General features: G+C 31.4%; 6 protein-coding genes across 6 annotated transcripts in view; 4 read left to right on the top strand and 2 right to left on the bottom strand.

Annotated features, from left to right (window-relative positions):
* Positions 1–4,170, top strand: part of LOC134837860 (dynein beta chain, ciliary) — a 38,899-nt gene extending 34,729 nt beyond the window's left edge. The window contains exon 35 of the mRNA XM_063853252.1: positions 3,823–4,170. Within this exon, the coding sequence (XP_063709322.1) occupies positions 3,823–4,117 (295 nt within the window). The 3' untranslated portion in view covers positions 4,118–4,170. The remainder of the gene's footprint in view (positions 1–3,822) is intronic.
* A 57-nt stretch (positions 4,171–4,227) lies between these two features.
* Positions 4,228–6,706, bottom strand: LOC134827725 (zinc finger protein 180-like). Its single transcript, XM_063840505.1, has 2 exons — positions 5,353–6,706; positions 4,228–4,555 (listed from the first exon to the last, which is right to left on the bottom strand). Exons 1-2 carry the CDS (start codon positions 6,552–6,554, stop codon positions 4,228–4,230), a joined length of 1,530 nt encoding a protein of 509 aa, XP_063696575.1. The 5' UTR covers positions 6,555–6,706.
* A 401-nt stretch (positions 6,707–7,107) lies between these two features.
* LOC134837859 (zinc finger protein 569-like) lies at positions 7,108–9,444 on the top strand. The gene is made up of 2 exons (XM_063853251.1): positions 7,108–7,877; positions 9,153–9,444. The coding sequence occupies exons 1-2, from the start codon at positions 7,108–7,110 to the stop codon at positions 9,442–9,444; spliced, it is 1,062 nt and encodes a 353-aa protein (XP_063709321.1).
* Positions 9,445–9,723: 279 nt separating this feature from the next.
* LOC134827077 (zinc finger protein 665-like) lies at positions 9,724–11,076 on the top strand. The gene is made up of 3 exons (XM_063839613.1): positions 9,724–10,251; positions 10,312–10,505; positions 10,568–11,076. The coding sequence occupies exons 1-3, from the start codon at positions 9,819–9,821 to the stop codon at positions 11,009–11,011; spliced, it is 1,071 nt and encodes a 356-aa protein (XP_063695683.1). The 5' UTR covers positions 9,724–9,818; the 3' UTR covers positions 11,012–11,076.
* Positions 11,077–12,244: 1,168 nt separating this feature from the next.
* On the bottom strand, positions 12,245–13,921 carry LOC134838310 (zinc finger protein 501-like). The gene is made up of 2 exons (XM_063853811.1): positions 13,744–13,921; positions 12,245–13,638 (listed from the first exon to the last, which is right to left on the bottom strand). The coding sequence occupies exons 1-2, from the start codon at positions 13,870–13,872 to the stop codon at positions 12,511–12,513; spliced, it is 1,257 nt and encodes a 418-aa protein (XP_063709881.1). The 5' UTR covers positions 13,873–13,921; the 3' UTR covers positions 12,245–12,510.
* Positions 13,922–14,004: 83 nt separating this feature from the next.
* On the top strand, positions 14,005–24,514 carry LOC134835024 (protein ELYS homolog). The gene is given in 9 exon segments (XM_063849878.1): positions 14,005–14,207; positions 14,302–14,431; positions 14,958–15,714; positions 16,098–17,440; positions 18,257–18,368; positions 18,430–21,802; positions 22,583–22,704; positions 22,706–24,206; positions 24,264–24,514. Coding segments are annotated over 9 exon segments (7,530 nt in total). The 5' UTR covers positions 14,005–14,107; the 3' UTR covers positions 24,356–24,514.
* The last annotated feature ends 25 nt before the right edge of the window (positions 24,515–24,539 follow it).

Here is a 24,539-nt window from a genome sequence, read left to right as displayed (position 1 = left end):
ATTTTTTTGTAGTTTTAAGTTGCAAAATGATTAAAAATGATAAATTAGAGCCCTCTGACAAATTTCTATTCATTTGGAGCAAGATTTGACAAAAATAGCTTTGACACAGTTTTTGACACAGTTTTTTTGCTCTTGATTTAGTTTTTAAAACAAAACTATGTCAAAGGAAAAATTTTTTTTTCAGTTTCAATTTTTTGGCAGTTTTAAGTTGCAAAATGATTAAAAATGATAAATTAGAGCCCCTCTGACAAATTTCTATTCATTTGGAGCAAGATTTGACAAAAATAGCTTTGACACAGTTTTTGACACAGTTTTTTTGCTCTTGATTTAGTTTTCAAAACAAAACTATGTCAAAGAAAAAAATTTTTTTCAGTTTCAATTTTTTGGCAGTTTTGAGTTACAAAATGATTAAAAATGATAAATTAGAGCCCTCTCACAAATTTCAATCCATTTGGAGCAAGATTTGACAAAAATAGCTTTGACACAGTTTTTGACACAGTTTTTTTGCTCTTGATTTAGTTTTTAAAACAAAACTATGTCAAAGGAAAAATTTTTTTTCAGTTTCAATTTTTTGGCAGTTTTAAGTTAAAAAATGATTAAAAATGATAAATTAGAGCCCTCTGACAAATTTCTATTCATTTGGAGCAAGATTTGACAAAAATTGCTTTGACACAGTTTTTTTGCTCTTGATTTAGTTTTTAAAACAAAACTATGTCAAAGGAAAAATTTTTTTTCAGTTTCAATTTTTTGGTAGTTTTAAGTTGCAAAATGATTAAAAATGATAAATTAGAGCCCTCTGACAAATTTCTATTCATTTGGAGCAAGATTTGACAAAAATAGCTTTGACACAGTTTTTGACACAGTTTTTTTGCTCTTGATTTAGTTTTTAAAACAAAACTATGTCAAAGGAAAAATTTTTTTTCAGTTTCAATTTTTTGGTAGTTTTAAGTTGCAAAATGATTAAAAATGATAAATTAGAGCCCTCTGACAAATTTCTATTCCATTTGGAGCAAGATTTGACAAAAATAGCTTTGACACAGTTTTTTTGCTCTTGATTTAGTTTTTAAAACAAAACTATGTCAAAGGAAAAATTTTTTTTCAGTTTCAATTTTTTGGTAGTTTTAAGTTGCAAAATGATTAAAAATGATAAATTAGAGCCCTCTGACAAATTTCTATTCATTTGGAGCAAGATTTGACAAAAATTGCTTTGACACAGTTTTTGACACAGTTTTTTTGCTCTTGATTTAGTTTTTAAAACAAAACTATGTCAAAGGAAAAATTTTTTTTCAGTTTCAATTTTTTGGCAGTTTTAAGTTAAAAAATGATTAAAAATGATAAATTAGAGCCCTCTGACAAATTTCTATTCATTTGGAGCAAGATTTGACAAAAATTGCTTTGACACAGTTTTTTTGCTCTTGATTTAGTTTTTAAAACAAAACTATGTCAAAGGAAAAATTTTTTTTCAGTTTCAATTTTTTGGCAGTTTTAAGTTGCAAAATGATTAAAAAAAAATAGAGCCCTCAAATATTTAATAATTTTTAAAAATTTTAGATTTGTCTTTAAATTCTTTATTTTCACGAAAAATAATTAATTTAATTTTATAAAAATTTAAAAAACAATTTTAATTTGCTTTGACACAGTTTTTGATTTAGTTTTGCACTTGATTTAGTTTTCAAAACAAAACTATGTCAAAGGAAAATTTTTTTTTCAGTTTCAATTTTTTGGCAGTTTTAAGTTGCAAAATGATTAAAAATGATAAATTAGAGCCCTCTGACAAATTTCAATCCATTTGGAGCAAGATTTGACAAAAATAGCTTTGACACAGTTTTTGACACAGTTTTTTTGCTCTTGATTTAGTTTTTAAAACAAAACTATGTCAAAGGAAAAATTTTTTTTCAGTTTCAATTTTTTGGCAGTTTTAAGTTGCAAAATGATTAAAAATGATAAATTAGAGCCCTCTGACAAATTTCTATTCATTTGGAGCAAGATTTGACAAAAATAGCTTTGACACAGTTTTTGACACAGTTTTTTTGCTCTTGATTTAGTTTTTAAAACAAAACTATGTCAAAGGAAAAATTTTTTTTCAGTTTCAATTTTTTGGCAGTTTTAAGTTGCAAAATGATTAAAAATGATAAATTAGAGCCCTCTGACAAATTTCTATTCATTTGGAGCAAGATTTGACAAAAATTGCTTTGACACAGTTTTTGACACAGTTTTTTTGCTCTTGATTTAGTTTTTAAAACAAAACTATGTCAAAGGAAAAATTTTTTTTCAGTTTCAATTTTTTGGCAGTTTTAAGTTGCAAAATGATTAAAAATGATAAATTAGAGCCCTCTGACAAATTTCAATCCATTTGGAGCAAGATTTGACAAAAATAGCTTTGACACAGTTTTTGACACAGTTTTTTTGCTCTTGATTTAGTTTTTAAAACAAAACTATGTCAAAGGAAAAATTTTTTTTCAGTTTCAATTTTTTGGCAGTTTTAAGTTGCAAAATGATTAAAAATGATAAATTAGAGCCCTCTGACAAATTTCTATTCATTTGGAGCAAGATTTGACAAAAATAGCTTTGACACAGTTTTTGACACAGTTTTTTTGCTCTTGATTTAGTTTTTAAAACAAAACTATGTCAAAGAAAAAATTTTTTTTCAGTTTCAATTTTTTGGCAGTTTTAAGTTGCAAAATGATTAAAAATGATAAATTAGAGCCCTCTGACAAATTTCAATCCATTTGGAGCAAGATTTGACAAAAATAGCTTTGACACAGTTTTTGACACAGTTTTTTTGCTCTTGATTTAGTTTTTAAAACAAAACTATGTCAAAGGAAAAATTTTTTTTCAGTTTCAATTTTTTGGCAGTTTTAAGTTGCAAAATGATTAAAAATGATAAATTAGAGCCCTCTGACAAATTTCAATCCATTTGGAGCAAGATTTGACAAAAATTGCTTTGACACAGTTTTTGACACAGTTTTTTTGCTCTTGATTTAGTTTTTAAAACAAAACTATGTCAAAGGAAAAATTTTTTTTCAGTTTCAATTTTTTGGCAGTTTTAAGTTGCAAAATGATTAAAAATGATAAATTAGAGCCCTCTGACAAATTTTTATCCATTTGGAGCAAGATTTGACAAAAATAGCTTTGACACAGTTTTTGACACAGTTTTTTTGCTCTTGATTTAGTTTTTAAAACAAAACTATGTCAAAGGAAAAATTTTTTTTCAGTTTCAATTTTTTGGCAGTTTTAAGTTGCAAAATGATTAAAAATGATAAATTAGAGCCCTCTGACAAATTTCTATCCATTTGGAGCAAGATTTGACAAAAATAGCTTTGACACAGTTTTTGACACAGTTTTTTTGCTCTTGATTTAGTTTTTAAAACAAAACTATGTCAAAGGAAAAATTTTTTTTCAGTTTCAATTTTTTGGCAGTTTTAAGTTGCAAAATGATTAAAAATGATAAATTAGAGCCCTCTGACAAATTTCAATCCATTTGGAGCAAGATTTGACAAAAATAGCTTTGACACAGTTTTTGACACAGTTTTTTTGCTCTTGATTTAGTTTTTAAAACAAAACTATGTCAAAGAAAAAATTTTTTTTCAGTTTCAATTTTTTGGCAGTTTTGAGTTAAAAAATGATTAAAAATGGTAAATGAATTTGCAAATGGTAAATTTTTTAAATATTCAATATTTTTTTTTTAAATAAAAATGGGAGAAAAAAATAATTTTAAATATTTTATTAGTTTGAATTTTTGAAAAATCTGAAAATTCTTCTAAAAATGTTGTAAAAAATTTCTTTCAACGAATAATTTTAATTTTTCTTCATTTATTTTAGGGCTGCTCCCAAGGAGGGTGCTTACGTTCATGGTATATTCATGGAAGGCGCTCGTTGGGACATTCAACAGGGAATCATCGCAGAAGCGCGTCTCAAGGAATTGCATCCTTGCATGCCCGTCATCCATATTCGGGCCATCACGCAAGACAAGCAAGATTTACGCAACATGTACGATTGTCCCGTGTACAAAACACGAACTCGCGGACCAACTTACGTTTGGACCTTTAATCTCAAGACGAAAGATAAACCTGCTAAATGGACCTTGGCAGGCGTTGCATTGCTCTTGCAAGTTTAAAAAGTCGTTCGTAGCAAAAATTATTGAAAAATTTGTTCTCTTTAGGCATCAATATAGTTCAAAATATTTATTCTAGAGCTAAATAAAGTTACATCAGTGTTACTTAGAAATTACATAGAAACGATCTCGTATTCAACAATGGTCTCTTCCTCTTCCATCGGGGGCTCCTCTTCCTTCAGTCGCTTAACGGGCGGCTCACGGAACTCGGGAATGTCGCTGGCTTTGTGTTCAATGATGGAGTCTTCCGTTATTTCGTCTTTTTCGATTTTGTGTTTTTTCGTCATGTGTTTCTTCGCTTCGTACCGATAGGCGTACTTTTTGTTGCAGTAAGCGCATTCGAATCGTTTTTCCGTGTGTTTGAATGCTTTGTGTTGGCTGAGAGCTGTGCTCGAGTTGAACGTTTTCGGGCAAAGAGGGCATTCAAGAATGATGTTGCGACTAAAAATAATAAAAAAAAATTAAAATTAGTGAGAAAAATTCGAATTTTTATGAAAAGTTTCAATTTTTAAGTGAAAAATTTAAAAATAAAAAAAAAAAAATATTTTTTTTAAAAAAATATTTGAAAAAATAAAAAAAATAAATAAAAAATTAAAAATTTATTAAAAATAAAATTTTTAAAAAATTTTTTTAATAAAATATTTAAAAGAAAAAAAAAATATATTATAAAAAAAATATTTTTATGAGAATTTAATTTTTTTTATTTTTGATTTTGGTAAAAGATAAAAAAATATTTTTAATTTAATTTTTGTTTGAGTTTTTTTTTTCACAAAATTAATTTTTAAAATTTTGTCATTTATTTTTCATTTTTTTTTTTTTTTTTTTTCATTTTTTTTATTTCACTTCAAATTTATTTAGGTAATTTTTATTTAAAGACAAAAAAAAAATTAATTTATTTTTCTCTAAATTTTTGATTTTTCAAAATTAATTTTAAAAATTTTTTTAGTTATATTTCATGATTTTTTAAAAAAATTTTTTCACTATTAACATTTACTTATTTTTTTTTCATTTTTTTTTATTTTTGGAAAAATTTTAAATTAGAAAAAAATGTTTCGTAAAATGTTTAAATTGATAAAAATAACAAAATTATTTTTTTTTAATTTTTAGACAGTTTCATAAATTTTAAAATTGAAAATCTGAAATTTAATTTTTTTTTTATAATAAATTTTTCTTTTTAAAAATTAATTAAAATGAATTGTGAAATATTTTTTAAAAGTGAAAAAAAGTCAAATACTCACTGAAAATTACGTCGATGATTGGCAGCTGAATCCTTCGACGTGAACGTTGCGCCGCAAACATCACAAGTTGTCGGTACACGAACTCCATGCTTCTCCTTTTCCATCGCCTTATGTTCTTCCCATTCATCTAGCGGTACAATGCGCGGGCACCAACGACAATTTCTGCCCCGTTTCTCATGAATTGTGATAATATGCATGTTCAAATTGTATTTCGACGAACAAACCTTGCCGCAAGTCTCACACGGATAGCACTGTTTATCCGAATGACGCCCATTAACTCCCTTTTCCATCCGCATGTGACATCGCCATTTGTTGTATTCGGTAAAAGTTTCGCCGCATGCCGAGCAAACTTTGGGTTTTGCCATTTCGCGATGTCGGAACAAGTGCATCTTGAGGTTTTTGAGCGTCTTTGGGGTCTTGTTGTCGCAATACGTGCAAACGTACAAATCTTCGCCGACTTTGTGGGCATGTACTTTGATGATGTGATCATTGTAGTTCTTTGGATGACCCGGCATTTGGTTAAAGTGATCGTTACAGATGGAACAAAAGATGCGCGATTCGACTTCGTAACCTTCCAAATGTTGCACCATCGAGTATTCGAGACGAACTCGTTTGCGTTTGGGGGCATTTGGATCGCGAGGCTCTTTTTTCTTTTGTTGCTTCGTTTCTTCGACAATTCGCTGCTTTTCCGTTTCCTCGAAATATTTGTCGAACGAGTCGTCGGATGCGAGAGTTACGTTGTCGTCTTCTTCTTCTTCCTCTTCTTCGAGCCGCTCTTCAACCATCGGAATGTCTTCTTCGTCATCTTCGTTTGTGGTCACAACTTCGATGGTTTTTTGCACAATAACGCGTTGCGGCGCCTCCTGCTGCTGGGCAACTTGAACTTTTCCCTTTTTGTCTTGCTCATCGAAGAATTTTTCGAACCAATCGCTGTGCTGTGACTGCTCCGAATCGGAATATTGTTCATTTTGGGGCCAAACGACGCTTTGTTGGGCTTCCTGTTCTTCCTTGACGGGAACAAATTCGCGTTTAATGAACTTATTTCGTGTCAAATCGATCGTCGAGGCATCGCCACTGATGCCAATGAGGTCCTCTTCCTTGCAAACGGGCTGATTCAACTCTACTTTGACAAGCTTCTTCACAATTAATACCCTTGGAGCGGGAGCGTTCTTCACGGGACTCTTAGTTTTCACTTTCGGCATCGTCAATGGCGTCAATTTTACTGAATTTCACTTCAATTCGACGATTTTCGCAATTATTCACACTTTTGAACGTCTTTTGAGCATAAATTTCCTCTCTAAATATGGAAAATAGCAAAATAATGCTACGAAAATTGCTTCGAGAATTCCGTTGTTTATTTTTAATGGCGACTGTCAAACGTGCATCGGCGACACTTGCTTCAAATCTCGTCGCGTAACTCAAAAGTAAATGAACCGTGGAGATTGTTTGCATTTCTCATGCTATTTGCATAACAAATTCCTTCGTCAAAAGGATTAAAAAGCACCGAAAGTCGACATTTTCTGTTAAAAATCAAAAAATATCGAAATTCATCGTGATCAAAAGCACTTCCGACGTTAATTAGAAACAGATGTCGTTCAAAAAGAGTCATTTTGCAGGTAGAAAAATCCAAATATAGAAAAAGTAATTAAAACCGCAGCATCCAGACTCGCATCCCGTTCCGCTTGATTAATAAAAAAGTCGTAAAACGCCGAAAATTCGTCATTTCTGGTCTGAATTTCATCAAAAGTAGTCGAGATGAGTCTCCCGCTCGCTGATTTACGAAAGCATGACCAACAATTAACGGTAAAAGACAAATATGACATCCGCGTGGTTGCGCACGACGAGAGCGATTCGTCACTTTCATCGGATTATAGCACCTCGAGCAGCAGTAGCGACGAAGATTTCGACGAGAAAACCCGCAAAAAGATGAATTTTCAGTACAAAAAGACTCGAAAAAGGCCGCTTTACTTGAACAACGAAGGCGGCGAGAAAACACTGTACTGCTATTATTGCAAGGAATATTTCAATCGAACGCCAGATCATCCGAAAAATTTCGTAAATCACATCAAACTCATCCATGCCATCAATAATCCCGATGGGACCTTCACGTGTCGTCATTGTGGGCACGAAACTCCCGACAAAAAAGTCATGCGACGTCATTTCAACGTGCATCGGATCTTTGATGAGCCAATAGTTTGTCAAAATTGCGGCGAAACTTTTTATAATTATCGCGCATGGAGATCTCACAGCAAGAAACATCAGAAAAAGAGGAAAAGTTTCGGTTGTTATTTGTGTGGAAATGTTTATACGAGTAAGCCGAGTCTTATTTCGCATCTGATGAGTGTTCACGAGCAACTGGGACGAAAATGCAAATATTGTCACAAGTGTATTCTGTTTGAGGCGTGGGATGAACATGAAAAAATGGAATTGGAGTTGCGGAAAGAACCGTTTGAAGAAATTTGTGAATATTGTGCGCAAACTTTTACTTCGAAGGAGTCTGCGGCGAATCATCGACGGAATTTTCAGTAAGTTTTTTTTTGTGATTTTGTGAGAAAATTTCATTTTTTTTTAATTAAATAATTTTTACTTCTAAATTTTTTTTCAAAATTAAAAAAATCTTTAAAATTTGTTGGAAAAATAAAAAAAAATAAAAATTTCATGAAGTTTTCATAGAATTAAAACAATTTTTAAGTCACAAATTTAATTTTTTATTAATTTTTTTTTTTTGAATCTATTAAAAATCTTCATATTTTAGACAAAAAAAAAAAAAAATAAAATAAAAAAATTAAAAATAATTGTAAAAAATTTTTAAAATTTTACATTCATAAAATTTGTGAAAAAAAATTTTTTTTTAATTAAAATTTATGCAAAATTAAGTACAAGAAAAATATTCAAGAAAACAAAAATATTAAAAAAAATTAATTAATTATTTTTTTTTGAGGAAATTTTTATTTTATTTCTAATTATATTTAATTAAATTTTCGACTTAAATGAAATTTCAATTTTCCTCCTATTTTTTTTATTTTTTTTTTAATTTTTGGAAATTTTAAATTTGATTTTATTTTTTAAAATTTAATACTTCAATAACATATCAATTTATTATTAACTTATAATTTACTTTAATTAAAATATTTAGACATGATAAAAAAATTCTTATGTCTTTTTTTATTAAAAAATTTAAAATTAAAAAAAAATTTTTGTATAAAAAAATTTAAATAATAAAATACCTAATTGAAATTTTGAGTTATTTTATTATTTAATTTTCAAAAATCTTAAAAAAATATTATTAATTTTTAATAAAAATTAAATTAAAATTATTTAATTAAAAGCCAAATTTCTAATTGAATTTTCTTAAAAAATTGAAAAAAAATATTTAAAAAAAATTTGTTTTTTTTTGAGGAAATTTTTATTTTGCCCAAAAAGATTTTAGACTTTTATCAAAATCAATTTTATTCCTTAATTTTTAATTTTTTAATTTTTTTAATTTTTTTTTTATTTTTTTTTTATTTATTTTACATTTTTTTTTTTTATAATATTTTAAAATTTTACATTTTTTGAAGAAAAAAATTGTTTTCAAAAATTTTTAATTTTATTAATAAAAAAATAAAAAAATAAAAAAATAATATAAATAAAATTATTTAATTAAAAAAAATATAATTTCAAATTATTATATAATTTCAAATTATTATTTTTTTTTTTTTTTGCAAAAAAAAAAATTGTCACTTTTTCTCACAAAATCGCAACAATAATTTTTTTCATAAATAAAATCATTAATTAATCATTTTTTTTCTCTCACTTAGCTTGAACAAACCTACCGTAACGTGCTCCGAATGCGGCAAAACTTTCCGTACAACGACAAATTTAGCGCAACATCGAACCAACAAACATGCCGAAAAGCGCTTCGAGTGTCGTGAATGCGGTTATCGCAGTTCCTACAAATACCTCGTTCACATTCACATCAAAAAAATGCATCCTTCGACGATCCTCCATGGAATGCCCGACAACGCCGTGATCGAACACGCACCCGGCACCGCAGGTCGACAAGACAATCGCCGAAAACGTTCTCATCAATTAAAAATCGGCGATGATTAAATGTGCGTGTTGAATTTTTTTTAATCAAAATTCGCAATTCTCTCGCGAATCACGTACTCGCGATTAACAAGTTGCAAATATTCATAAGTAAAGTAACACAAAGCATGTAAAAAAGTAGTTGTATATCAAATATCGCGCTGACTTCACCCCACCTATCGATTTATTTATCAAATTATATGCATCAATACCAACATCGCGCTGTAACTGCAAGTGTTTTATATTGTAAAGTAATAATAATAATAATAAAGGCGAGTCAGTTAGTTAGTTATGAAACGTAACTCAGGCATAACTGCTATTGTGAACCATCGAAAAACGCGAATTTCGGGCTATTGAAGTCAGTTGTGAGGCATCTTCGTGTCGTTAGCACGCAAAAAATGATGAATTTTCCCGAAGAAATTGCCGTTTGTCGAACGTGTTTGGGTCGCGAAAGGCGCGAACGGATGAAAGAGCTGCAAGAAACCGTTTCGTTCATCAATTACGGCACAATTGTCACTCTCGAGGATGTCTTGTACGAGATCACGGGCATGTTGACGAACAAAAGCGAACGAATTACGCAACTAATTTGCTCCAGTTGTGTGGGAAAACTCCGTGCGGCATATCGCTTCAAGCTAATTGCTGCACGTTCCTATGAAACTTTATCGCAAGTGCCTTCGGAAGACTTTTTGCCGCACAAAGCATGTACGAAACGCAAACCAGATGTTGTACGACGTGCCAAATCCGCATCAAATTACTACCAATGTGACCTTTGTTCAGCATCCTATCCACGATTGTTCTACATGCGAACACACATGAAGCGCTTCCACATTTGTAAGTTCATTTTTTGTCATAATTAATCAATCACGATTCATTTTTTCTAAATTTTTTTAGCTGCTACTCCTTTTCGTTGTTGGAAACCGGGCTGCGATCGACTTTTTGCGACGAAACAACTTCAAACCTTGCATCGGGAACAATTTCATGACAACCTGAAGTCAAAAATTTGTGATTTTTGTGGCAAACAGTTCAAAAGTAACTCGGAACTCGCAACGCATCGACGTCATCACACCGGAGAGAAACCATTTAAGGTAAACAAGACGATAATTCGGTCGTTATTTCATCAAATTAACATCAAATCGTTAATTTTTAGTGTAATTTTCCGGGATGTACGATGGAATTTCGGCAGCAATATGATCTCACGAAGCACAATAGCAGCATTCACTCGGCGCGGCGTGCCTTTGCGTGCGATCGTTGCGGTAAAATGTTCAAACTCAAGGGGAATCTGAATAATCATGTCAAACTTGTTCACACGAAGGAAGGTTTGAACACTTGTTTTAATTGCGGCAAGCGGTTTTTAACGTATTCCAAGTTGAAAGATCATATCGAGGCACGGCATTTGGGATTGAAGAAGTTTTCGTGTAATGTGTGTCATCGGGCGTATGGGTTGAGGAAACATATGCTTGTGCATGTGAGAAATTCGCATTTGAAGGAATATCAAAAAATGGTTGAAACTGGCGAGATTAGGATACGTCCGAAAGAGCAACTTACTCCCGTGTTTGATGAATCTACGTTAGTTTTGTTGAAAGGAAGTTGAAAAATAATTTGAATTAGTGAGATATTTAAATAAAAAAATAAAAAATTTGGGAAAAAAATAATATTAATTTTTTGACCAAAAGTATCTAAATTTTCAAAGTTTAATTTTTTTATATTTTATTTTTTTTTTGTTTAAAAATTTTGATTTATTTTTTCGAAAATAAAAAAAAATAGAAAAATCATGCAAAATTAAAATTTCAATTTTTTTCTAAAATTATAATTCTCTATAAACCCATATAAAAAAAATGGTTAAAAATAGTTTTAAGTTCAAAATTAAAAAAATATTACTTAAAATACATTTTCATTTTAAATGAATTTTTTAAAAAAAATTAAAAAATTTAATAAAAAATTTTTTTTTTAAATTTAATAAAAAAACACTGTAAATAAACACTGATGAATAAAATAAAAACAAAATAATTCATTTTTGATTTTTTTCATTATTATTATTTTTTTTTATTTTTTGAAGTTGATAATTTTTTTTTTAATTTTTATAAAATTCAAAAATTGTGCAATTTCATTAAAATTTAATTTTTTGCTTTAAAATTTAAAATTAATTTTAATTTAATTTAAAAATATTTTTTTAGTTCTGAAAATATTTAATATTTTTATTAAAAAAAAAATACTTCGACAGTTTAATAATTTTTTCATAAATTTTAAAATATTTTTAAAAATTAAAAAAAAATAAAATTTTCATATTTTTGTATTTAAATTCATATTTAAAAATTTTATTTATAAAGATTTTATAAAAATCATTTTCAATAAATTAAAATTAATTTAAATTATTTTTTATTCATTTTAATTTAATTTAATTAAATTATTGTATCATAATTTTAGATTTAAAATGTTTTTTCGTGATTTAAAAATATTTTTTTTTTAAATTAATTTTTTTTTTTTTATTACTAAAAAAAAATTTTTAATTCGACAGTTTGATAAAAATTTAAATTTTTTAAAAAAAAAATTAAAAATTTTAGATTTAATTTTTTTTAATTTTATAAAATTAATTATTTAATTTTTAAATTTAATTTCTTTCATCAAAACTCCAAACAAAAATATTTAAATTTAAAAAAATGTCAAATCATCAAAGAAAAAAAAATAAAAAAATAATTAATTAATAATTTTAATTAAAATAAAATAAATTTAATATTTTAGAATTAAAAAAAAATAAATTAAAGAAAAATTTGGGACTTAAACATAAGCATTTAAAACAAAGTTTACATAAAATATTCATCTAAAATACTTTTATTTTCATAAATTCGATCCCGTTACCCATTAAAATAGTTAAAATACTGATTAAAATAGTTCGTTTGTTACCTGAACTTGTCTTACAACTAAACATAAATAAATCGTTAAAAATATTAATTCACAATTGTAATACTTGAGTTGTTATTCGTCGTCGTCGTCGTTGAAATAACGGCATTTTGTACCACAAATCCATGTTCTTGTTGGTAATGTTGATGCAGCGAGTCCAAAGATGAATAACAAGAGGCACACATTTGACAACTATACAGAATTTCCGTTCCATTTGGTTGCACAAGTGACTGCGAAGACAGATTGTTTCTCGGAATGTAACTTCAAGTGATGCGACATGTAACGCGGCGAGAGTTTCTTTTGGCAAATTTTACATTCCTCCGAGGGCGCATGCGACAATAAATGACTTTTTAAACCACTTTTGAGCTTAAATCTCCTTCCGCATTCGCTACATTCGTGTCTCCGTTCGCCATGAACTGCCTCATAATGATGCTTAAACGCGAATTTACTGCGAAAGGACTTGCTGCAAATGTCACACGTGAAGGTATCGTCATTGTGATACCTTCGAATGTGTTCGTACAAGGAGCTACTGTCACTTTTTTCGTCGCCACAAAAGGCGCAAACGTGTTTTTGCTTCGAGGGTCGTGTGTGTTTGCGATCTTCTTCCTTCCTGAGATGCTCTGTGTACTTGTCAAAGTCTTCTTGACGAAAGGCAATGGGGCAATAACGACACTGGATGCCTCCTTCGTGATCCTTGATCTTGTGATACTTCACGAGAGTCGTATTGGAGAAGAATTTATCGCATTCCGTGCATTTGTAACGATTTTCCTGACGCTTGGATTTATTGTGCAAGGCAAGATGACGATCGTAATCGGGTTTTTTCGTGAAAAGACTCCCGCAAATGTGACAAGCTTTCGGTTCAGACCATTCCCGATGAAAATTTCCAAAGTGTTCGACGAATTTTTCGCGACAAGCGAACATTTTCGAACAAGCTGTACATTCCAAATTATTATCTTCGTTCAGTACGGAGTGAACTTTCACCGCATGTTTCGTAATTTTGGGCACATTTATCAAGCAAATGCTGCAAAAGGTCCTATTATCAGGCGAACGTTTCCTTTCTTCAGGCAAAAAGTCAAGATTCGGCTCAAAAATGACTTCTTCAAGTAACCCATCTTCGATCAAAATCTTTTCCTCAAGTATCTCATCCACTAATTTGGCTTCGTTGAAGGCACTGAAATCGATATCGGGCAACGAAAAGTCCAAATTTTCCAAAAAAGTGATCGAGGTCATGCACGTTTTCCTAAAATCATCAATTTTTTGCAGCTCTTGTTGGCAAACGTCGCAAAAATGGTACTCGACATCGATCGGCAGGCGATTCACCTAAACGGAAAAAGTGAATTTTCGAGATAATTATCAAAGTAAAAGTACGGAAGTCTACAATTACAGTGCACACAAATATTATAACGGATAAAAATTGGGTCAAACCTCTGTTGTAAGTAGGTCTCGGTAAATTTTTGCCCAAATTCCTGTTTCATCGCATGATTTTTCGATTCCTTTGAGGCAAGCGGTGCACGTGCCTTTTGTCGTGCTTTCTATCGCAAAATTCACGTTCATTTTCTGTGACAACTTTGTTTAAATGGAATTTCTTTCGGGAGCACGTTGAACCATTATTGTTGATTTTTTTTTGTATTTTTTTGCTGTTGGCGACTGTCGAGGTGTCGCCCATAACTGTCAAATCCCCTTGAAGCGGTAAACTTGCTTTGGAACGACTTCTCGGCAAGAAATACGGAAAAATTGAAAATTATTGAGGAATTACCGAAAATAAATCGACGAATGTTCTTGCGGGGAAATGTGGCCTGATGAAGCGCAACTAGTTTTAAGGAAATCAACGACTTTCCAGACGATTCACTCGCCAAATGCTAAGAATCAACATGAGGATGACAATTCAGGTGAGTTTTGATTGTTTACAAAAAAATTCTTTAACGCTTCGTATGGGAATTTATAAATTTTTTTGAAAATTTTTCATTGTTTGAATCATTTTAGACACTGACACACTCGGAGGCATCATTTTTGAGGGTAAACTCGGTTGGGTAGCTAATGGCGCTTATTTGGAGGTTATTACGATTGACTCCGGGAATAAATTGGCTGTGTTTGATTTTGATCGGATCTTGAGGTAATTTGATTTTTTAATGATTTTTCATGAAATTTCTTGTTTTTCAGGCAAAAAATGTGTAAATTTTTAATTAGTTAACTTTGAGAGTCGAATTTTTTTGAATTTTAAGGAATTTTTTAAACATCAGGAAGAAAGAATATCGAATATTGAGTATCAAGCAGTATAAAAAGTGCAATTTTGAAAAGATTTTTTTGAGATTTTGTGAATTTTTGTGCGTCAATTTTTAAAAAATTAACATTTTGCATAGAAAATTTGAAAATTTAGGCTTAAGATCTTAAATTTTTTAAAAAATTTCATATTTTATAAATTATTTTTATCGAAAATTGATAAAAAGTGTTCTAAAAATTGCTTTTCAGATACTTGATACTCGATTTTCCTTCTAAAAAATTTTATAAAAAATTTTTAAAAAAATTTCGAAGAAGGAAAATTTAATTTTTTTACCAATAAATGCTTGATTTGGATTAATTAGAATAGATTTCATTGAGAAAACCTGCAAATTTTAATTTTTTTCTTAATTTTCTTTCAGCACAAACGACTCTTACATCTCCTGCATCTCCGAAATCCACATTGCGGGCGTCAAATCCTGTTGTTTGGCTGTCGGATTACAACTTGCAGCAAATGGAGGCAAAATTTGCATCGTTTCCATACAAGGCTCATGCGTTCTCGGCATGATCGACTTCTTTGACAAAGTCACAACGTGTCATTATGTCCCGAAACGACAATCAGACCATTCCTTACGCAGTTTATTGCGATGTTTCGACGGATGTTTGGCTGTCGGAACGGATCAGGGAAAAGTTATTCTCCTCGATATGTGTTTCAAACGCTGCAAATATGTCATTGACGAGCTAATGTCATCCGAGGACAATCTCGAAACGCAACAATGTCACATAATTTTCGCGAATGCCGACCCCGAAGAGATTATGGAGCATCACGAGCAGAGTAAACAAGATGATATTTATTTCGGGATTCAATTAGAAGTGTTGGAAAATGCACGAAATGTTCAATCTATCGTCGTAATTCCCTATTCGATGACTTTGGTTGTCGGTTTGGATGACGGGCGAATGGTTTTGTACGATTTGGAGAATTTACAGGCGTTTCATTTGGCATATCCGCCGGAAAAGGCAGCTCCGTTGCTTTTTTTGAGTTATTTAGAGCCCGCAGACGATCCGAGAGCTTGTATTTATGTATGGGCTTTACATGCATCCAAAAATGGGGGAATTGGCGTCATGCATTCGATCATGTTTCAGCATAAATATACCGACAGAACGGAAACTGTCTATCGAGTAAGTATTACAATTCATAAAAACCTTCATTTTTAAATAAAAAAAAAAATTTTTAAATAAAAAAATTAATTTTTTTAATTTTTTAAAAAAAAAATAATTTTTAATTTAAAAAAAATTAATTTAAAAAATTTTTAAAAAAAAAAAAAAAAAATATTTTTTAAATAAAAAAATTTTTTTTTTAAATAAAAAAATTAATTTAAAAAAATTTTTGAAAATAAAAAAAAATAATTTAAAAAATTTTTAAAAAAATTGACAGTTTTTTTTATGAAATTTTTTTGTTGAAATTTTTAAAAAATATTTAAATAAAAAAAATAATTTAAAAAATTTTTTAAATAAAAAAATTAATTTAAAAAATTTTTAAATGAAAAAATTTTAAATTTTAGAATTTCCTGTCCTGTTCGCCACGTTTAACGATGCCAATGTACGAGAAAAGCAGTTGTCCGATCGCTTGTCATTCAATTACGAAGTTAATTGACGAGGAAGAGGAGCAACAAGTGACGTTATGTGCAATTTCGTGGATTACAAAGCAAGGCGGGATGTTGATGGTGTTCGATTTGAATCAATGGTACAAGGAACAAATGCCCGAAATTGGAGATTGGCGTCGTTTTCCAAGTTATACAGCTACATTTCCCATGGGAGAGCTTTGTCCGTTGGATTTGTGCTTAGATCCGGATATGATTTGTCAATTTAATTCCATTCAACGACCTGAAGAGCATTTTTATCCGAATTCTCTCGGGTTTGACGTCTCAATATTAACGAAAAAGGAAATAATGCTCGTTAGTTGGCCCGGATTACAAAAGTTAGTGCTCGATAATTTAGTGAAAGCAGCTTCAAAAGCCATTTTGGAGCCCAGCAAATACGTGAAAGAGATGATAAATGCAGCTCTCATCCCGCAATATCAAGATTTTAATATCAACTTACCGATGGGGATTGATTTAAAACGTGAATATCTTCTCACAATCGCCTTGGAATACAATTGTGTGACATTTTTGAAGAAAGTAGCGATGGCAATTGCCGACGGAAGTCACATTGGAAATGTTCCAACGGAAGCTCTTGGATTATCTACCATCACGGATTGGATTTGGAATCGTGCAAGATCCCTCAAAGACACGAGCAATAATTTTTCCATCCCCTTATTTGACTATTCAGGCCGTACTATCGACTGTGGCATGCAAAAAAGTCTCACGCTTTGCACGAGACAACTTCGAGTCGTTGCAAATTTAATGGAGCTGATTTGTACAGAGTGTCAACAATTCATCCCGGAACACGTGCATAAAATTTTGCTTGAGCAATTGCAATCTATTCAACTCGCAAGTGACTATCAGGAAGCAATTCAATGGCTTTTGAACGTCGGATTGCTGCCTGAAGGTGTTTGGCGATCAGATTCGCATGTTTCGTCACAACCTGATGAACCGATTTTTGTTCCGTATCCTTTTCATTTGATAAATTCGTATTATTCGACGCAGAGAATGAAGCTGAGTTTGGATCAAAATTACTCAAATGGACCGTCGCCGTTTGTTTATATCGACACGTTCATTGAATATTGCTGTGATATGCAGGCAATTCGAGATTTGTGGAAGGAACAAGGCGGAAGTGGTCTTTATCCGCCTGGATCGTTGCAAAATATGTTACGAGTGTTGCTGATTCCTGATATTCCGATTGAAGCGAAGCAGATTTTGTTTGTTTATTTGTTCATGGATATCAATCATGTTTTGAGTGATGGGAGGTAAGTTACTTTTTTTTTATTAAAAATTTTGAAATTTTAGAATATTTTTCATTTAGAAATTGATAAAAATATCCAAAATTATAGATTTTTTGGACAAAGAAGGATTCTTTTGAATTTTAAATTTTTTTTTTTTTGAATTTCACTTTTATTTTAAATTAATTTTTTTTATTTCAAATATTTAAGAAAAAAAAATTTAATTTAAATAATTTTCAGATATTTATTTTAATTTTCATATTTTATTTGCTCAAATTAATATTTATTTTGTTATTATTTTAAAAAATTTTATTTTTTAAATTTTATTTTCAAAAAAATTCAATTTCACTTTTTTCAATTTTTATAATTTTTTATAATTATTATTTTAATTTTTTTATTTTTTAAAAACTTTTCTAATTTAAAAATTTAAATAAATAATTCAAAATTAAATTTTTTTTTCTTATATTTTCCTTCAAAAATATTTACTTTTTAAATTTTACTTTTAAATCTCAATTAAAATTTTAATTACCTAAATTTAATTAATATTTTTATTAAAATTTTAATTTTAAATTATTTATTTTAATATGATTTCTAAATTTTATAAAAATTAATATTTTTTTCGAATTAAAAATAATAATATTATTTTTTTTATTTTTTATAATTTTTTATAAATTTTGTTATTTTTTTCATAATTTTAATTTTTTTTTTCATAATAATAAAATTAAATAATTTTTTAAAATAAATTTTTAAACTAATTTTTCTGAAATATTTTTTTAAAAGAAAATTTTCCAAAAATAATATTTGTTTTTAAATGAATTAAATTTTTTTTTTTTTTAATTTCAGATACGCTCCTGTCGTTCAAAATCTGATAAAATTTCCTGCAGTGTTCAAAATGGATCCCGCTACAATCAAAGTCACACAAAGTTTTTGGTTTTTGGATCATGGTGACTTGGATGTAAGTTTTTTTAAATATCTTTTATTTTTTCAAAAAATTCATTTTTTTTTTCGTATTTTAGACTGCTGTCGAAGAACTCATCTCCCCATTATCACAAAGTCACAACCTCAAACAATGGCAACGTGATTTCCTCATAACCACACTTTTGAAGCAAGATTCTCCCCATCTTGCCTTGCGAATTTTAAAAGCACCCGGAGTTCCCGTAAAACCATCTCTCGAATTAAAAACACTTCTCGCTAACGATTTGGTGTCTGAAGCATTCAAATTTCAACGTGCCAAGGGCGACAAAAACCTGTTGATGCAATTTTTCGAGGGAACCATGCAAATCCAGAAACGCGATTTACTTCTCGATTTATCGTTGAACGAAGAAGAATCGAAAGTTTTGGTTGAATTCTTGAACGATGCCAAAATTTCACTCACGGAAAATCTCCATTTTGTCTATTTACTCCAAAGATCGGATTTTGTGGATGCCGTTTCCTTAGTTGACAAGTTAATGAAGACTCCGCAGCGCGATCGAAGCTACGATTTAAACGTTCCTCGAGAAATTTTGACAATTTATCACACAACGCTCGAACCAACATCAAAACAATTGACATTTTTGGCATACTCGAATCCGGAAAAGTTTCAATTGAAGAAATTTAAAGAGATGCCAAACCCCTTGAGCAGTTCTTTGATTCGACAAAAGTTGGATCCGTCAGCTGGGATTTATCAAAGATCAATTTTGAGCGTAAAAGAGGCGGGAAATCGTGAAATGTTCGAAGATGACATCAAACACGAACGAAGTTTGCCATTTTTGAGACGTTCGGGACTTGGAACGTTTAGTTTCGTGCAAAAAACGCAATCCAACAACGTTGTTTACCCCGAAATTGTCGATCGCAAGCAAAAAGCGAAACGACAACTTGACGACAAGGAAAAGTACGACATTGATTTCACGGAATATGAGGGTCCGAGGAAAAGGCGACGCTTGGATGAAAGTGAAGTACCGCGAAAATCGTTGAAAGACTATGATGTATCCGTGCTGGAACGTTTTAATCCAAAGACAAAACCAAAATTCAACTTTACTGAAGGAAATTCCATCAATTTTGGCGCTGATAATGAACGAACTCCCGAAAAAATTCATTCAACGAAGTCAATTTCGCCTTCAACTTTGCTGAGAACGCCAATTGTCGAAAAAGCTCACATCGAAGGATCACCCGAACGACATCGCTTTACGCCACAGAGCATTTTAAAGTCAGCATCTCATGCTAGTTTGCCTCGCAGCACAACTCCCTTATCGTATGTCAGTCGAAAATCCTTTGATTCAGAAGATCCCAAGAGCATCCGATTCGCCATTCCCGGAAATAGCAGCGTTGACACTTCATTTAACTCAAGTGTGCTTCAAATGAGCAATCAAACGCTCGAAACGACACAAAATAAGACAATTGATGACTCAATTGTGTCGAAAGATGAATTTTACTCGCCCGACGTCAGTGTTCAAGCACAAGATCAAACAATGAAGGAGCCCGTTAACGAAATTTCGCAAGAATTGGACGACACAGAGGAGAAAGACGAAACAATTGACGCTAAAATTGACGTTTCCGAAGGTCATGAAGATTTTTCTTTCCTCGCAGATGCTCCCCATCCTCGTCCCCCGATCAGAAGTTCATCGCGCAACAGTCAAGGATCCGCATCTCCGCGAAATTCGAGATCAAATTCGCGTTCTGTGAGCCCTTCATTCAACAAAACGCGCTCCAAATCACGCGAAATTGAGGAAAAACAACCAGAATCGCCCGAAAATGCAGGACCTTCAATACCCCCATTCGATAATGCATCCACTCCCATCGCTTCGTTGACTCAAAAACGTTCACAAAAATCTTTGGGACGCGCTGTTTTAGAGAAAAACCTAAAACAATCCCTTATGACGGATATTTTCGGGGAATATAGCAAAAACGCAAGTCAAACAGAAGAAACGGAGACAAATATTTCGCAAATTTCTGAAACAGACAACTCCGACATCAACTTTTTATCATACGAGCAATCCGGGATATTGACAGGAGACACTCTCGTTGATCAGCAAATCCTGAAAAAGATGATGGGAGATGAAACTGTTGCTTCGTTAGGGGAACCAACGATGGGAGATAGCACTTTGCGCTTGTTAAATGCGAGTTCGACGATTTTATCTGACTCGAGCAACTATGAAGACTCGAGAGATGACTTCAGTGCGTCGGAAATTAAGGAAATTAGCGTCGCCAAGCCTCAAGAAGAGACAAAGGAACAAGTTGAAGTTCAAGAAATCGTTCCTCAAGACGAACCTGAGCCCATGGAAACAGAAGTTACGGAAGAATTACAAGAAAAAACGGAAAATCTCCCTTCTGAAACTCAAGAAATTCAACAAAAACCATCAGAAGCCATTTCAATTGGTGACAGCGACGAAAGTTTCGACGAAGATGAGACCGAACATGGTAGCGATGAGACAGAAAGTGAAGATAAGTTCGCTAACAAGTCTGAAAGTGAGCAAGAAGAAGAGCCCGCGAACGAATTAGAAGACACTGAAGAGTATTTCGAAGAAGAACAAAGTATTTTATCGCATGATACGTCATACGGAGAGTCTTCAACTGCTTCCGAACCATCCACGCCGGGTAAAATTCCCCCGAGAAATGATTCTGAAGTCATTTCCATTGGAAGTACCTCCGACGAAGACGTTGAAGAAGACGAAACGCAAGCTTCTGTGCCTGAAATCCCCCCAATGAACCTCCAAATGTCACTTCAACCAGCAGAAAATGAGCTTTCGTCGTATTATCACGAACAATCAACCGCAATGAATCAAGGTCTCATCATGTCACACATGGAAACAACGCACGATATTCCCGAATCGTACACCGCAAGTCAATCGCTGTTGTATTTAGATGTCGATCGGAGTGAATTCCAACCGCAAGCACAAATGAACGAAGCGCAAATGTCCCAATTGTTGTATGGCGAAGTCGAAACCGATAACGACAGCATGAATTTGGCAATTGTTGAAGACGAATCGAGATCCAGAGATGTTCAAACGGAAGTTCAAGCCACGGAAGAGAATCAAGAAGTGCCTGTTGTTGAATCTCAGGTCCCGGAAGAAGTTGTTACCGAAGATGTTCAACCGAAAAAAGTCAAATCCAAAGTTATTGAAGTGAAAAAATCAGAAGTTGCGAATGCTCGTGTTGATATTATTAAGGAAATTGATGAAACAGTTGCTCAAGAAGTTCCTGCGATGATCGAGGAGGAAGAAGAAAACCCAACTGAAGTTGTTGTTGAAGAGCCTGAAGTGCAGCAAGAAGCGGAAAATCTATCAATGGAAAATGTTGAAGAGGAAATTGTTGTCGATGAAGTCATGGAAGGGCAGGAAATTCAAGCTGAAGAGGAAGTTCATGAAATTCATGAAGATGTTCAACCGGAAATTGATGAACCGCTTCAAGTTGGTGAGTAAAAAAATATATTATATTTTGTTAAAAAAAATTTGAATTTATTTAAAATTTTTATTTTTAATATTTAAAAAAAAAGAATTTTTTCAAAAATTTTAAAATAAAAAAAAGTTTTTTACAAAAAAAAAAATAAAATAAGAAATTTTTAAAAAAAAAAAAAAAAATAAATATAAATAAATTTAAAAGAGAATTAAAAAAGAATTAATTTTTAAAAAATTTCTTATTTTATTTTTCTTTTATTTAAAATTTTTTTTAAATTTTTTTTTAATTTAAAAGAAAAATTACGCCTTTTAAAAAAAATTTTTTTTAAATTTTTTTATTTTTTTTAAATTGAGATTAAAAAAAATTTTAATAATTTTTTTTTTTTTATTAAAAAAAATTTTTATTTTTTTTAATTTTTAAAAAAATTCTTATTTTATTTTTCTTTAATTTAAATTTTTTTTAATTTATTTTTTATTTTTATTTTATTTTTTTTTCAAATTTTTAAAAAATTTTTTATTTTATTTTTTTTTTTTTTTAAATTTAATTTTTTTTATTTTTTACAAAATTTGAAATTTTTTGAAAATTTTTTATTTTATATATTTTTTTTCAAATTTTTAAAAAAAAATCTTATTGTATTTTTAATTTTTTTGTAATTTTTTTTTTAATTTAACATTTTATTTTATTTTTTTTAATTTGAAAGTTTAAAAAAAAATTTTTTAATAATTTTTTTACAAAATTTTAGATATTTTTTTTTATTTTAAAAAATTGATATTAATAAATTTAAATCTTTCACAGATGACGAATCGAATGACGCTCCAATGATAGTTCATGTTGAAGAAACAGAGCCTGAACAGAAAACGACACCTGAAGAAGAAGAAGAAACAAAACCTCAAGAACGACTCAAATTCACAAACTGAAGAAGCAGAAATTGCAGAATGGTTGAAAACTGACGACGTTGTTCAACAAGAAGAAGTTGTCCAAAGTGAAGAAATTGCTGAAAACGACGAAGCTATGGACTTATCTAACAAATCTGAAGAAAAAGAGCAAAAAGTTGAGTCTTCTGAGCATCAAATGGAAATTATTGAAGAGCATGTTGTTCAAGAAGGAATTAAAATTGTTGAAGAAAAGCCTCAAGAAATTGAAAAACCATCAAAATCTGAAGAAACAATCGAAGAAAAGCCTCAAGAAGCGACAAAATCTGAAGAAACAATCGAAGCTCAAGTTGATTCCACAGAAAAAGTCGAAGAAAAGCCTGAACCTGAGCCATCAACATCTTCAGAGAAGAAAATTGACAATCGTAAGTCACTTTATCCGCAAGATCCGCTCGATACATCTTCAATTATCCCTCAACCGGATGACGGAGTTGAAATTGATGTCCTTAACAAATCCAATCTTTACGAAAATTTGGAAGAAAAACCCAAAAAATCTTCTGAAAAAATCGAAGAACCTGAAACGCTTCCCCGTAAATTACGTTCTCGCGCTGCTTCCTTCGACCAAAAACCATCCGCACTCGATTCGCCCGTCATCAAACGCAATCTTCGAGCAACTTCTGTCCCGAAATCCAACGAAACGCCTGAAACGCGTCTCACTCCGCGCAAATCTCGTCGCATTTCTGTCGATACTCAATTGGAGCAAATTCAGGAAGGAACTCCTTTAGAAGTTCCCTCAACTCCCAAACGTCGTTCAGTTGTTGCTGTTGCCTCTGCGAATAGCGGAACGCCAAGTATGTTAACTCGAAGCGCATCTCGTCGCCTGTCAACTGAAGCGATGCAAGAACCAACAACTCCAAGTCGAAATACGCGCGGCGCTTCAAAGGAACGATCTCGAATTGCCACGCGACGCATCACAGACAACACGGAAGAAACAGCGACGGAAGACGAAGCTCCCGTTTCACGTCGAACGCGAGCAACTTCCGTCACGACAGACGACAACGACGATAATCGCTCGGAAATTTCGGTCAAAAGCACGAGAAGTACTTCGATTCGTCGTGCAGCGAGTGAAAAAGGCAAAACTCGTGCCCGAAAAGCCTCAGTTTCGTCATCGACAGACACGTCGCCCGTGTTTGAGGATGAAAATTATTCGCAAAGTCGTCGATTGACACGCCGCCAACAAGCAATGATGGAAAAACTCTCACAAGCAAGCACTTCGAGTGTTGGCGCGAAGACAGATGAGGAAGTTAGTGACACAGAATCCATCGCGGAGTCAGTTAAAAGTACAGCTTCGAACGTGAGCAAGCGAAGTACGGCATCAAAACGCTCAACAACGAAGGTAGCAAAGGTAACCAAATCAAAATCAGCTCCTGCGAAGAGATCCACGCGATCCAACAGCAAACCTGAACAAGAAACTGAGGAAGTTGGCACCCGAAAACGGAAAGCTACGAAGCCTTTGCATTTGGAAACGATTCCAGAAGATGATAAACGTAAGTTTTATTGAAAAATTTAATGAAATTATTTTACTCAAAAAAATTTTCTTGTAGCTTCCAACAAATCAACATCATCCGAGGAGCCTGAAGTTCATGAAGAACCTGAAATCCCCGTGAAAAGGACTCGTAAAGCAACTAAAAAATAAAATTGTTAGAAAAAATGAGTTGACAATTTGTTATTCAGATAGGAAATAAGAATTTTTGTTCGATTTTTTTGACTTTTAATAGACTTTAAGAGATTTGTAATTGCCATGGTGCAAAAAAATATAACAACTGTAATAAAAGATGTTAAATAAATTTGTAAAAATACCATTTTTTTTATTAATAAAT

This window comes from Culicoides brevitarsis, chromosome 1 (genome assembly GCF_036172545.1).
Source record: "Culicoides brevitarsis isolate CSIRO-B50_1 chromosome 1, AGI_CSIRO_Cbre_v1, whole genome shotgun sequence".
In the NCBI taxonomy this organism is placed as follows: Eukaryota; Metazoa; Arthropoda; class Insecta; order Diptera; family Ceratopogonidae; genus Culicoides; species Culicoides brevitarsis.
Note: the sequence above shows the minus strand (reverse complement) of the source record. Positions and strands in the feature narration are given on the sequence as shown.

What these genes read in the sequence shown, in the direction of transcription:
- LOC134827725 (XM_063840505.1), bottom strand. Translation starts at nt 6,554, where the DNA reads ATGCCGAAAGTGAAAACTAAGAGTCCCGTGAAGAACGCTCCCGCTCCA. An exon ending in AATCATCGACGTAATTTTCA is followed by an intron (nt 4,556 to 5,352) that starts GTGAGTATTTGA and finishes TATTATTTTTAG; the next exon opens with TCGCAACATCATTCTTGAAT.
- LOC134837859 (XM_063853251.1), top strand. Translation starts at nt 7,108, where the DNA reads ATGAGTCTCCCGCTCGCTGATTTACGAAAGCATGACCAACAATTAACG. An exon ending in AATCATCGACGGAATTTTCA is followed by an intron (nt 7,878 to 9,152) that starts GTAAGTTTTTTT and finishes TCTCTCACTTAG; the next exon opens with CTTGAACAAACCTACCGTAA.
- LOC134827077 (XM_063839613.1), top strand. Translation starts at nt 9,819, where the DNA reads ATGATGAATTTTCCCGAAGAAATTGCCGTTTGTCGAACGTGTTTGGGT. An exon ending in CATGAAGCGCTTCCACATTT is followed by an intron (nt 10,252 to 10,311) that starts GTAAGTTCATTT and finishes AAATTTTTTTAG; the next exon opens with CTGCTACTCCTTTTCGTTGT. An exon ending in CCGGAGAGAAACCATTTAAG is followed by an intron (nt 10,506 to 10,567) that starts GTAAACAAGACG and finishes GTTAATTTTTAG; the next exon opens with TGTAATTTTCCGGGATGTAC.
- LOC134838310 (XM_063853811.1), bottom strand. Translation starts at nt 13,872, where the DNA reads ATGAACGTGAATTTTGCGATAGAAAGCACGACAAAAGGCACGTGCACC. An exon ending in GAGACCTACTTACAACAGAG is followed by an intron (nt 13,639 to 13,743) that starts GTTTGACCCAAT and finishes TTTTCCGTTTAG; the next exon opens with GTGAATCGCCTGCCGATCGA.